The 11,633-nt window shown below is 26.0% G+C and overlaps 1 protein-coding gene across 1 annotated transcript; it reads left to right on the top strand.

Annotated features, from left to right (window-relative positions):
• The first annotated feature begins 3,807 nt into the window (after nt 1-3,807).
• LOC145828600 (germ cell nuclear acidic protein-like) lies at nt 3,808-7,856 on the top strand. Its single transcript, XM_082936356.1, has 3 exons — nt 3,808-4,546; nt 6,279-6,492; nt 7,592-7,856. The coding sequence occupies exons 1-3, from the start codon at nt 3,808-3,810 to the stop codon at nt 7,854-7,856; spliced, it is 1,218 nt and encodes a 405-aa protein (XP_082792482.1).
• Nucleotides 7,857-11,633: the final 3,777 nt, after the last annotated feature.

The raw sequence follows: 11,633 nt of genomic DNA on the forward strand, positions 1-11,633 counted from the left end.
GACCCCCTATAATTCTTTATGTGTTGAAACTTTTATGAACCTATAAAACTTTTCATTTAAAATAAAAATATTAATTAAGAATTTAACTTTAGTAGTATTACTGATAGGCCTAAAATATATAACTTTGAAAAAAGTTTCCCCAGTTCAGAAAACATTTGCAAAAGTTGTTGCTTTTATTAGATAAAAATCATAAATTTTAGGAGTTGAATAAAAAACAAAAGAGATATAAAATAAAAAAGTTGACAACATTAGATAAAATTCAGATATACAATTACTTTAATTTGTCAAAAGTAATTCATAAAGAAAGAAAGAGTACACATCTTTGTAAATACTATTACTAGCTTTGGTAGCATAAAGATTTAAGCTGTAAAAAAGAATAAAACATTTTCTTACTAAAAAAAAATTGTTAAACAAAAGCTGTAGAAAAGAATCACACTTTTTTTTTACAAAAAAAACCTGATAAATAAAACAACTTAGTTAAATAACCACTAACTTTGATTAATAAATATCATATAATAATAATAATAATAATAATAAATATAATAAAAATATAATAATAAACATTATATTTTTCAGATACAATTTTAAACATATAAATAAATTCAAACATAAAGATTTTTAAACATAAAATATATAATTTTTTTTAAAAATCTTGTTATGAATTGATAACACAAAGAAAGAAAGTATAAAATACAAAAATCTTCATATTGTAAACAACATTGCTTGTAGAAAAATAAAATTTACAGTATTATTTAAAAACAAGTTGAAACAAACTTTATATTTTACATAAGTACTATTATAGGAAGGTTTTTGAACGTATTTATATACCATTTGCAACCTAATATTAATAGATTATTCATTTTATTTTTATATTTTATTACACAAAGCTTTTCAGAACTATACGAGTTTCATTGTCAAGTGATAAATTTATCAAAATTTTTTTTTACAAAATTGGTTATAATATAAAAATTTATTAAAACTAGCCAGCAAAATCTCATTTAAATCTAGAAAAACATCTGTTATGACATTATTAACATACCTAAAAATGTCCTTAGTTTTTCATAGATAAAACAAAACTATACTGAGTCAGCCTGAGTTCAAAATAAAACTTTAAATATCCTAGAGTTATCCAGGATACTTTGAGTGGGTGGCAACAATGAACAATTTAAATATTTCAACTTTGCTAAAAAATGCAATAAAAACTTTAATGCAAAACAAATAAATAAAACACTCTCTCAAGTTTTTTCTGTGATAGTTTATACTGGCTTGAGTGAAAACTCTGGAAATAGTTTTTTTTTGCCTTTTTTAATTTGCCCAAACATAAGGATGCTATTGAACTCTCTAACTTTGTCTCTTCAAAATCAAAAACTAATTTTAATTTTGAGAAAAAGTAAAAAGAAGCTGTTAGCAAAATTAAAGATCTATAAAATAAGATCAATATTTAAAAAAGTGCATTACCCCCTGTGCTTTTAATAATTATAAAAATAGAACAAAACTAGTTTTACATTTAGTCAAACCTTTTTACTATTTTTATGCACACAGGTGTTACAAAAATTTACCATGCTTATGTGACTCTTGCTAAAGAATTAATGGGCAAGAAATTTTAAAACTAGTAGAGTTAAAATTTTACCAGACTCTGAAAAAGATTATTCCTTTTTTGAATTTGACTTCTTGTTTTGTTTTGTTGTTTGACTGTTAAATATTTATTACAATTGTTTGAAAAACTTTTCTTTTGAGTCAGTTGTTTTTTAAACTGTTATTATATAAAAAAATTTTAAATAAAAAATATACTTTGAGTCAAGTTCACTATTTTGTGTATTGTTTGACAAGGTCAGATTTTTTTTCACCAAAACTGGTCAAAATTAACAGAGTAAATTAACAGGTATATGATGTAAACAAGCTTTTTTGTAAGTAAATTCAGCAAAATGTTTACATTCAACACAAATAATTGGATAGGTTTATATTTAAAAGATTTACCTTTGTTTAAATATTATTATAATTTCTACCTAATGAGGAAGTGATTTTTTTTTTACTTTTATAACAATTAAAGCCAAAGTAAAATTTTAACTATCTTTAAATATACTATAATTTGTTTTAGATAGTATTAATCTAACATAAAGGCTTGATCATATCATTTTGATCATCAGACTACAAGCTTTCAGTAGACTTAAAACCAGGTTTTGTTTTATTGAAACTTGTCAGTAGCATGCAACTTTCAATAAAAACAAAACCTGGGTTTGAGTATACTAAAAGCTTATAGCCTGATGATCAAAGTTATATAATCAAACCTTTGTGTTAATTTGAGCTTGTCTCATGGCATATGTAAGTCTAGGCTTAAGCTTTGTAAAGTTTTTGCTGATGTTTTGTTTAATAGAAAGAATTAAATACTTTAGTCATACAAAGTTAGATCACAATTAGTTTTAAATAAACACCTTAATTTTTTTAATGAAATAATGTTTCTTTTATAAAACATCTTTTAGTTTCAGACGTTTTAAAGTAGCAATGTCTTCAAACTTAAGTTCATCAGAAAATGATGAAGATCTAGAAAACTTTTTTTCTTCTTTAAAAAAAGATAAAAAGCAGTCAAAATATTGTCTCTCAAATGACAGCTTACAAGATTTTTTGGTAGATGATAGTCATGAGGTTACAATCCTTGAAAGTTCGTCAGATGAGGGTGGAAATTATGTGAATGAAAAAATTAAAGCAAATACCAAATCTAGCAAACATTTGGATAGAAGTTTTTTATCACCTATAGGTACTAATTATTTGCAGTCAAATATGTATTCAACATGTGATAAGCCAAATAAAAGTGTAAGGTGTCAATCTGCTGAAGCATCAGTCGATAAGTCAGACTCCAGTGTAAATTGTAATGAGACTAAGTCAGAATCTGATTCTGAAAGTGATTTTGATTCAAGTTTATTGAACTTACTTAAAAATTCTGGTAAATTAAAAAGTAAAAAGTTTAACTGTAAACTATACTTAGATAAAACAAAATCACCAGAGACTTGTACTAAATCTAGTTTAATTAAAAATACTACATCACCAAAAATAAATAAATCTGAGGCTAAAAGCTATAAGGAAAGTGAAGTATCAAAAAATATTTCAACTTTAGTCCATGATTTAAACTTAAGTAGATTTGAAAAGTCTAATAATATTTCAAGTTTAGAAACAGATGACATAACTTTTAGTGATAATGATGATCTTGATTCCAGTCTAATGAATATGCTTGAAGCATCTGGAAGAATTTCTAAAAAATGTTCAAAAAGAATTACTGAGACATCCAATTTGAATACTGCTACAAATAACTCAGAATATGACCTTGATTCAAGCCTCATCAATATGTTGCAAACAAATGGTAAGCTAAAGAAATCAAGGACAACAATTAATAATGTATATACAAATATTAATACATGTTCTTTACCTTCTTTAACAAATGAAACTGAAAGTGAGTATACATCAAAAAATAACCGATTAAAAAATACTTCAAATTCTATCTTATTTTCTAACAGTAGCTTGTCAAAATCAGATAACTACAAAAATAATATAAAACAGGTATCAAATGATTCTTTTATAAAAACTAAACCAATCTCGAACCAGCCAAGCAGTTTTTTGTCTATAAAAGAAAGTAATTCAAGTTTTAATGCTTTGCTAGATAATAGTCTAGCTTTAGGCGAGAAAAATGAAAATTATAATTCTACCAACCCCATTAACTGTTTAAAGACTAAGGGTAATTCTGTTGTGATTTCACCAAGTAAACATTATTCTAAGTCTTCACAACAAGTTTATATCTCAAGTGATGATGAAAATATGTCAACTAAAAACAATGTAAAAATCAAAATTGCTACTAAAAAGTCGCGCGTGGAAGTTTTCAATGATGCAAAGGAAATAAAAATGTCTGAAAAACATAACACCTCTTGTTCTTCCAGTGATCCTGAGTGGTTAAAAGAAGCTGAAAGTGATATACTAAATAAAACAAAGTTAAAAGTTCCTATTCGACTACCTAAATCAAAATTTAAAACCCCAAGTATTTTCAAAAATCCTAAGTATTCCACTCCTTTATTTGGTAGGCCAGTGTATGATCAAGATAGTTATGATTCTGTAACATCAACTGATGATGAATTCTCAGCTCAAAAAAAATCATATGAAACTCCAAAACCTTTTGTTGATTCATTAACCAGAAAATCAAAAGAAGTAGAAAGTGAAGATGAGTTTATTTCTATACTTGATAGTTTAAGAACACCTAAAGGCAATAATAGAACTCCTATAGCAGGATCTGAAAAAAAGAAATGTAAATTTAAGGATTGTATTTTGAGGAATGTATCAGATCAGAAATTTAGTATAAATAAAAATAATAGAGATAAATTTACAAAAGATATGTACAAATTTTTAAATGAATCTGTTTTTGACAACAAGCTTCCTAGTGATATGATCTTAGAATGGTCTAAAAAGATGACCAAAACAGCTGGCTATTGTAGACAACTGAGTAGAACAAAAACAATAAAGGGAATAAAATGTAAAGAATATGATGCAAGCATCAGTCTATCTGGTTAGTTTTTAAATTTATACAGTTTCATTTACATAAAATAAAATGTAATAAAGTTGTTTCCAAGTACAAGTTAATTCTGGTTTACAAAGGTCAATAGTTGTTAAATTTACTCAGAAAATAAACATTTAAATACTTATAGATAAAGGTTAAAGAAAAAACTATTATTATAGTTTTTAAAGTTTAGTATGTTCTAATAAAAACTTTTCCTAAAAAATTGATGTATTTATATCAATTGAATAAGATTTGTCTATAGTTATTTTTGAATATAATATGTTTTTATTTTTTATTTTTACACCGTTTTTAGTATATTTTTATTTTAAAACTAAGAAAAAATAAAATGGCTATTTTTAGAGAGAAAACTTCTTTATTTTAAAAAGTTCTTTTATTTATTCCATTACTGTATTGTTTATACAAATATTTTAAAGCTAAAAAATACGTTGCGGACCTAGTCCAGCTTTCAGACCGCTCTGTTGTGCATTCGAAATTTTTATAAATGTTACAGCTAAAAGTTATCTGAAATTATATGAAATTTTTATAACTTTTAGTGTTTTCAGTTCAATCAGATATGTTTTTGGGGTGGACATATACAGTTTATAAGTATAATCTAGCCTGCAACTAAATTGTTAATGATAAAAATTTGTAGTAAATAAAAATTATTTTCAAATTTAGAAGTATGATTTAAATTATATTGAAAGTAAACTGTAATGCTAATTTAATGCTTGTATCCAGGGTTGCCAAAAAACCAGGAATCCGGAATAATCTGAAACTTGACAATTTAGGCTAAAAAAAAACTGGATTTTTACATGTAAAGTTGTGAAATTTCAATTTGACACTAAAATTCTGTCATATAAAAAAAAAAAAATATTTTCATATAATTTTTTTTTAATTAAGAAACATATTTAAAGTAGCTTTTCAGTACCTTTTCAATGTTGTTATACTATTTAAGACAGTTTTTTACCTATAACTTAATTTTATACTAAAAAAAAAATGCAAAAACTTGTACTTTTGAAAACCTAGAAGAAGTTTCTTACAAATATTTGGAAGCCCTGTATATTGTTATATTTTGGTATAAAGATAAACTAAATACTCTTTTTCAATATGTTTTTACAAAATATAACTAAGTACAATTTATACTTTAAGTTTTATTGAAATATACAGTGCTTTGTGCAATAAGCATTCTCCAGAAGTAATAAACTCTCTAAAAGTAATAAAAAAACTTTTTGTACTGACAGGATGAGGATTACAAGTATGTAAATTTTGTCGTTTTTAAACTAACCGAATATAAGGAATAAGTTATATAAGGTATAAATATAAAGCAGTAAATTATGAATATAACTGCGTTTACTGATTAGTTCTGATCTGGAGTTGAGTGATTTTTAACATCAGAAAATTCTATTTCTAGTCTTTCCACTTTAAGTGAAAAAACAAATCTTTCCTTTTATAAAGTTTGTTTTTGTTTAGAATCTTTATTTAAAACATTGTTGATATTGTTCTCCTCCAAATTTGCATATTGGATATGAAAACTTAATTTTGTACCTTCATTTTTTCTTGAAACTATGCAAATTTTCACTAAGTTTACTTATGAAATTTTGAAGGCTAGCTTTTTAGTCACTGGGGCTACTTTTTGTTTTGCTAAAAAGAGTAGCAACTCTGGTCGTATATTAAAATTAAAATTTAAATTTGATAAATATATATTCTTTTCAACCTATTTATATCTAAATTTTTGTTATAGAAAAAGTTTTGACTACCCAAAAAAGGCTACGAGATACGCTTGTTCATGAAATGTGTCATGCAGCAGTTTGGCTTATAAATAATGTTAATGAAGGTCATGGCCCTTTATTTTATGCTTGGGGTAGAAAGTCTGTTGAAGCTCACCCAGAACTACCATTGATTACAAGGTGTCATTCTTACGATATAGAATGCAAGTATACATATGAGTGTACAAAGTTAGTTTTTATCTTTTTATTATAGAACATATCTGAATCATTTTTCTAGAAACAATAGAACCATGATCTTCTTATTAACAATTAGTAAATAAAATATTGATATTTATTTTAAAAGATTTTTTAACTTTTTCTTTGCAACAAAAACTTAATATTATATGTAATGTACAATATACTTCTCAATAAAGATTTTATTCCAATACCTTATTAAATGCATAGTGGCAGGAGGTGAAACATTTTTAATTTTACTTTTTAAGTATATAACGAAGCTACTAATCACTTTATACTGTTTCATTGTTTACATGTTTAAATTTTGAGATTTAATTGACCAAAGTAAGAGAGTTCAATAGGTTCTTTTTAGAAAGCGCAATCTAAAAAGACGAAAATAGACTATTTTACTATAAATGCATCACCTTTTACGCTTTTTTGAGTTTAATACCACAAGTTACAAGAGATATATTACTTACAATGTTTATAAAAACCTTAGATAAGGAATTTTTTAATTATTTTTCTTTAATTTTTTGTTTTGGTCACACTTTTTTTTTAGATTTCTCTAAATATTGCAAGCAACATTTACTGAAAACTTGAGTTAGTTATCTCAAAAAGTGTAAGAGGTATAAGATTTTTAGCAATTTTAATTTATTTGCTGTTTTAGTTTACTCCTTTTATAAGGAACCTATTGTACTCTCTGACTTTAAGCAGCCATATCTCAAAAGCTACTTTAAATATTATAAAGCTGTAAAATTAACTAATACCATAATTACAATTCTGAAAACAAGATCAAGTTGCAAAAATAAAGTGATTTATCCTCCCCATGCCATTTTTGTATGCATTGTTTATTTTTTTTTAAATGTCAGAGCTACATATTTTCGTTGACCTGTGTATTGTTGGCAATTAAATGTACCCCTTCTAGAAAATTTGACTAAAGCTTTGAACTTCAAAAATCTATATTTTTAAATATTAACAGTTTTAATTTGTTCAAGTTTTACAAAACCAAAAATTTTAAGTTCATTAATTAGAAATGCTTGAAAGTTTGAAATGTTACTTTTAATAACTTTTATAAAGTTATTGAAATTTTTTAATTGTTGTAATGCTGTTTTAGGTGCAACAGAAAGTACGGGCGACACTCAAAGTCTATTAACACAGAAAAAAAAGTGTGTGGAAATTGCAGAGGCAGGCTGCAGTTGCAAGAAAGTAAGGTGAAAAGGCCTTTAACTCCCTTCGCAAAATACGTAAAAGAAAACTACAGTACAACTAAGCGGAAAGTTGAGTTTGAAAACAAGGAAAACAAGGTTGCTCACAAGGACGTAATGAAATCTTTAAGTGAACAGTTTGCTGCAGTTAAATTAGATAAGCTGTACAAATAATGCGACATAATGAACCTCCTTAAAATAAGATCTTGCTATGTTTTAAAGTATGCTATTTAACATAGATAATGTTTATTGTCATAATTTACACTTTGCTTTTTGTTAGATAAAATTGTCTTACGTTAAGGTATTACTACTTATTAATAGAAATACAATTATGGCGTCGTATTTCTGATGCACTCAAGTTTTTAAGTGTCGTTTTTAAGTACAAAAAAAGTAATGAATTCAGATTAGATTATTGTTCATTTATTAGATAATTTTATAAAGAATATTAGATAAATAAATTTAATTTGAAAACTACTTATTATTCCAGTTACTGTTTGATTTTAGTATTTGTATTAACTTAAGTTTTTTTTTTAATGTATTTATGACTTAAATTTTTTTATATTTTATATTTAAAACCATATTAATTTTATATTTTTGTTTATATAGTTTTCGAAATCTATTGTAGGAATTTAGTACTATGTCAATAACAGCTTCTCGTATTATTATAACTGTATTATTATAAAAGTAAAGTTCTAAACATATTTTAGTAATTTTAAGTTTTTATTATTTAGAATGCTTTTTGTTTTTTGTAAATGAGCTAATTACATATACATATTTTAAGTCTTACTATTAACCATGTGTATTTTATTTACATTTGATTTAAATAAAATCGAAATCAATAATAGTTATATTAGGATTGGTCCTTCTATGTTTACACTTAACACTAATGTATTTAAATTGTTATAACTGTATTATTTTGACGAGTTTTTACAATATTACTTGGAAATGGTATAAAACCTAAGGTTTTTTATAAATGAAAAAGGCTAAAGTAAAGACAAGGTAAGCTTTTGATTACTTTTTACCAGGAGTGGCAGTCTTTAATGAGGAATAGGAAAGTTTTAATGAAAAAAGTAATGGTCTCCGAATCCAAGATTCGGACTCGGATCTGGCCGAATTCTAATTTCAAAATGAGATTCGGATCCGACCGAATCCTAATTTTCAAAATAAGACCCAATTCGGCCGAATCATAGTTTCAAAACAAGATTTGGATTCGGCAAAATCCGAAATTTTGGATTTGGTCGACCACTTTAAACTTCTGAACTTGTTTTTCAAAAGTTACATGAAATGTATAAATAGTTAGTGATTTCAGGCTTGAGTGGATAAAGAAATAATTTTTCACATTTACAAAAGCCTTGTCAATTATGATTTAGATTTATGTCACAGTATAAAAATATTAATTTTTTTTTTAGATTTCAAATATAATTAAGTACATACTTAAGGCGTTTAATCTCAGCTTTTTATAACCGCATTATTTATTCATCGTATGTTCAGTTAATTGTATATGCTCGTTGCAATGAACTGCTGAATTATTTATACAAAGAAAAATAATTCAACTTTAATATGTAACCTTAAATCAGATGCTTGCATACTTTTTGTTATTTGTATAACCAATAAATTTAATTTATGACATGTATGTTATAACTTCAAAATTTAAATATTTAATTTCAAAACAATGTTCTAAAAACAAAATTCAACGATAAAATCTTATTTAGTTCGTAATGAACTGCTGCAACTACTTACATTATTTATTGTTGATCTCTGAGTATTAAGAGAATATTTAGAGCTTGCTGCAGTTATGAGAAACAAGGCTTAAAATCAATGATGCAACTGTTCATCAAAAAACTTTTGTCCAATATAAGTAACAAAATACCAAGCTGCCCGCATAGGATCCTATGCACAAACGTGCTAGGAAGTCACCCCGTCTGCAGGAAAAGTATGGGCAAAAAACTTAGGTTGACGATTTTCCAACAGACAGTTAACCAGACCAAACTGAGACTTTGGATGTTAGCCCACCAACATCCATAGCTCACAAATTTTTAATAAAGTTTTATTTGGTCTTCTATTTTTTGGAGTAAAAGATTGTTATGAAAAAATAATCTTAAAATAACTGAAGTTGTTTCATTCTCTTTACAGGGCTGCCCAAAAACCTGAAACTTGACAATTTAGACTAAAAACCTTACACTTTCAACAAAAATCACTAAAAAACCTGGAATTTTAAACAATATTTACATGTTAAGCAGTAAAACTTTGATTTGACACAAAAAACTATCATATAGGTACTTTTTTTGTCATCATCACAATTTTTTATTGAAAAACACTTATTAAGTAGCTTAACAGTATTTTTTTAAATTCCTTATACCATTTAATACAGTTTTTAACCTAAAACTAAACTTTAAACTAAAAAATGTACTTTTAAAAATTCGTGGGGAAAATTTGCTAAAAAACATTTGGCAAGGCTGTCTTTAGCAATAAGTAGAGACCTTTATTTGTTATATTTTTAAAGACAACAGCTTTAAATAAATTATTTGGCTAATTATATACTGTTTTTAATTCGGAAGTATAGTTTAAAAAAACCAAATATTTTAAAATAATTTTTTGTTAGCTTTTATTAATATAGTAATCAAGGTTTGCCAAACACTCAGGGAAACGCAGGGTTTTGAAAAAAAAGCTCTTTGAAAGTCAGGGTAGTTAATATTTTTAATAGATATCTTAGGGTTTTAAGACTTTTAAAATTTTAGGTTATTTTTCATATATTTTAAATATGATTAATTTCAAACTTTTTTTTATAACCAATTTTTTAAGAACTTGATTTTTATTGATGTTGAAAAGATGTTAATTTTTTTTCAAGGATTTAAAAATTCACGGGGTGACACAGGACAGTTTAAGGTCACTCAGGGTGGTTTTTTTAATTTAAAGATTGGCAACTCTGAATAATGTAAATGTTGTCGGTGGTTTATTTATGAAATATTTTATTTATGTTTTCACAATTTTATAAAGTTTATCTAGTTGATCTTTCCATGTTGGAGATCTGTTTGTAAAATTTAGAAATATTTCATGTACATTTAAATGGTTAATGGAAACATAAACGGAAGTAAACAAAAGTTAAATGGAAATGAAGGGTGAGCAAACTGGCCAAAACATTTGTAATTACATTCAGGATATGCTTAATAATTGGAATGGAATGTTACTTTCGATCGTGTTCATGTTTTTTTTTTCAAGAAATGCTATAAAGGTAATATCATTGTTAGAAACCCCGTCAGTAACCTGTTTTAACCATACGCTTCAGCTAGTTATTCATTGTTTGAGGACGATTGTATAAAATTGCTATTAGCAAAGGTACGAAAGTTATTTTGCAAATTCAGCCATTCTTCTAAAATGAACAAAACGCTAAAAAAAATCCTGGTAGATTTTGACTACGCACAAAAAAAAAACAAAAAGTCTTGCTTCTTGTTCAAGATGTGGATAAAAGGTGGAACTAAACATATTTTGTGCTAGAGAGACTAATAATTCTAAAATCAGGTGTCCGGTACTATGAAGCTAACTATAAAAATGATCAAGATTCGAATATTACACCTGAAGAATGGAAACTGGTTAATAACATTATTCTACTGCTCGAAACTTTTTTCTGTAACAAAGAAGTGTAGTAAAAACAATGCATTGCTCTCAGGCCTGATCCCGCATGCAAAATCACTGTCAAAATTTGTTAACTTTTATAAAATTCAAAAGAAATATCAAATGTTTGTAAAACTTTAGTCAAAAGTGTAGGAGAGTCTTGCGAAAGAAGGTTCTGTACCAATAATAACAACTTAAACCTGAATGACATCAAATTATTGCTAGTCACAAAAACTGTTGATCCACGGTATTGACTTTCCGCTTTCCCTTCTTACCTCAAAAATAATGTATAAGAGCAGCTAAAATTAATTGTTTAAAAGCATATCTGTTTTGAGGCTA

The sequence above is a fragment of the Thalia democratica genome, chromosome 2 (assembly GCF_965202585.1).
Source record: "Thalia democratica chromosome 2, ktThaDemo2.hap1.1, whole genome shotgun sequence".
Classification (NCBI taxonomy): domain Eukaryota; kingdom Metazoa; phylum Chordata; class Thaliacea; order Salpida; family Salpidae; genus Thalia; species Thalia democratica.

What these genes read in the sequence shown, in the direction of transcription:
- LOC145828600 (XM_082936356.1), top strand. Translation starts at nt 3,808, where the DNA reads ATGTCAACTAAAAACAATGTAAAAATCAAAATTGCTACTAAAAAGTCG. An exon ending in TGCAAGCATCAGTCTATCTG is followed by an intron (nt 4,547 to 6,278) that starts GTTAGTTTTTAA and finishes TTTTTGTTATAG; the next exon opens with AAAAAGTTTTGACTACCCAA. An exon ending in TATACATATGAGTGTACAAA is followed by an intron (nt 6,493 to 7,591) that starts GTTAGTTTTTAT and finishes ATGCTGTTTTAG; the next exon opens with GTGCAACAGAAAGTACGGGC.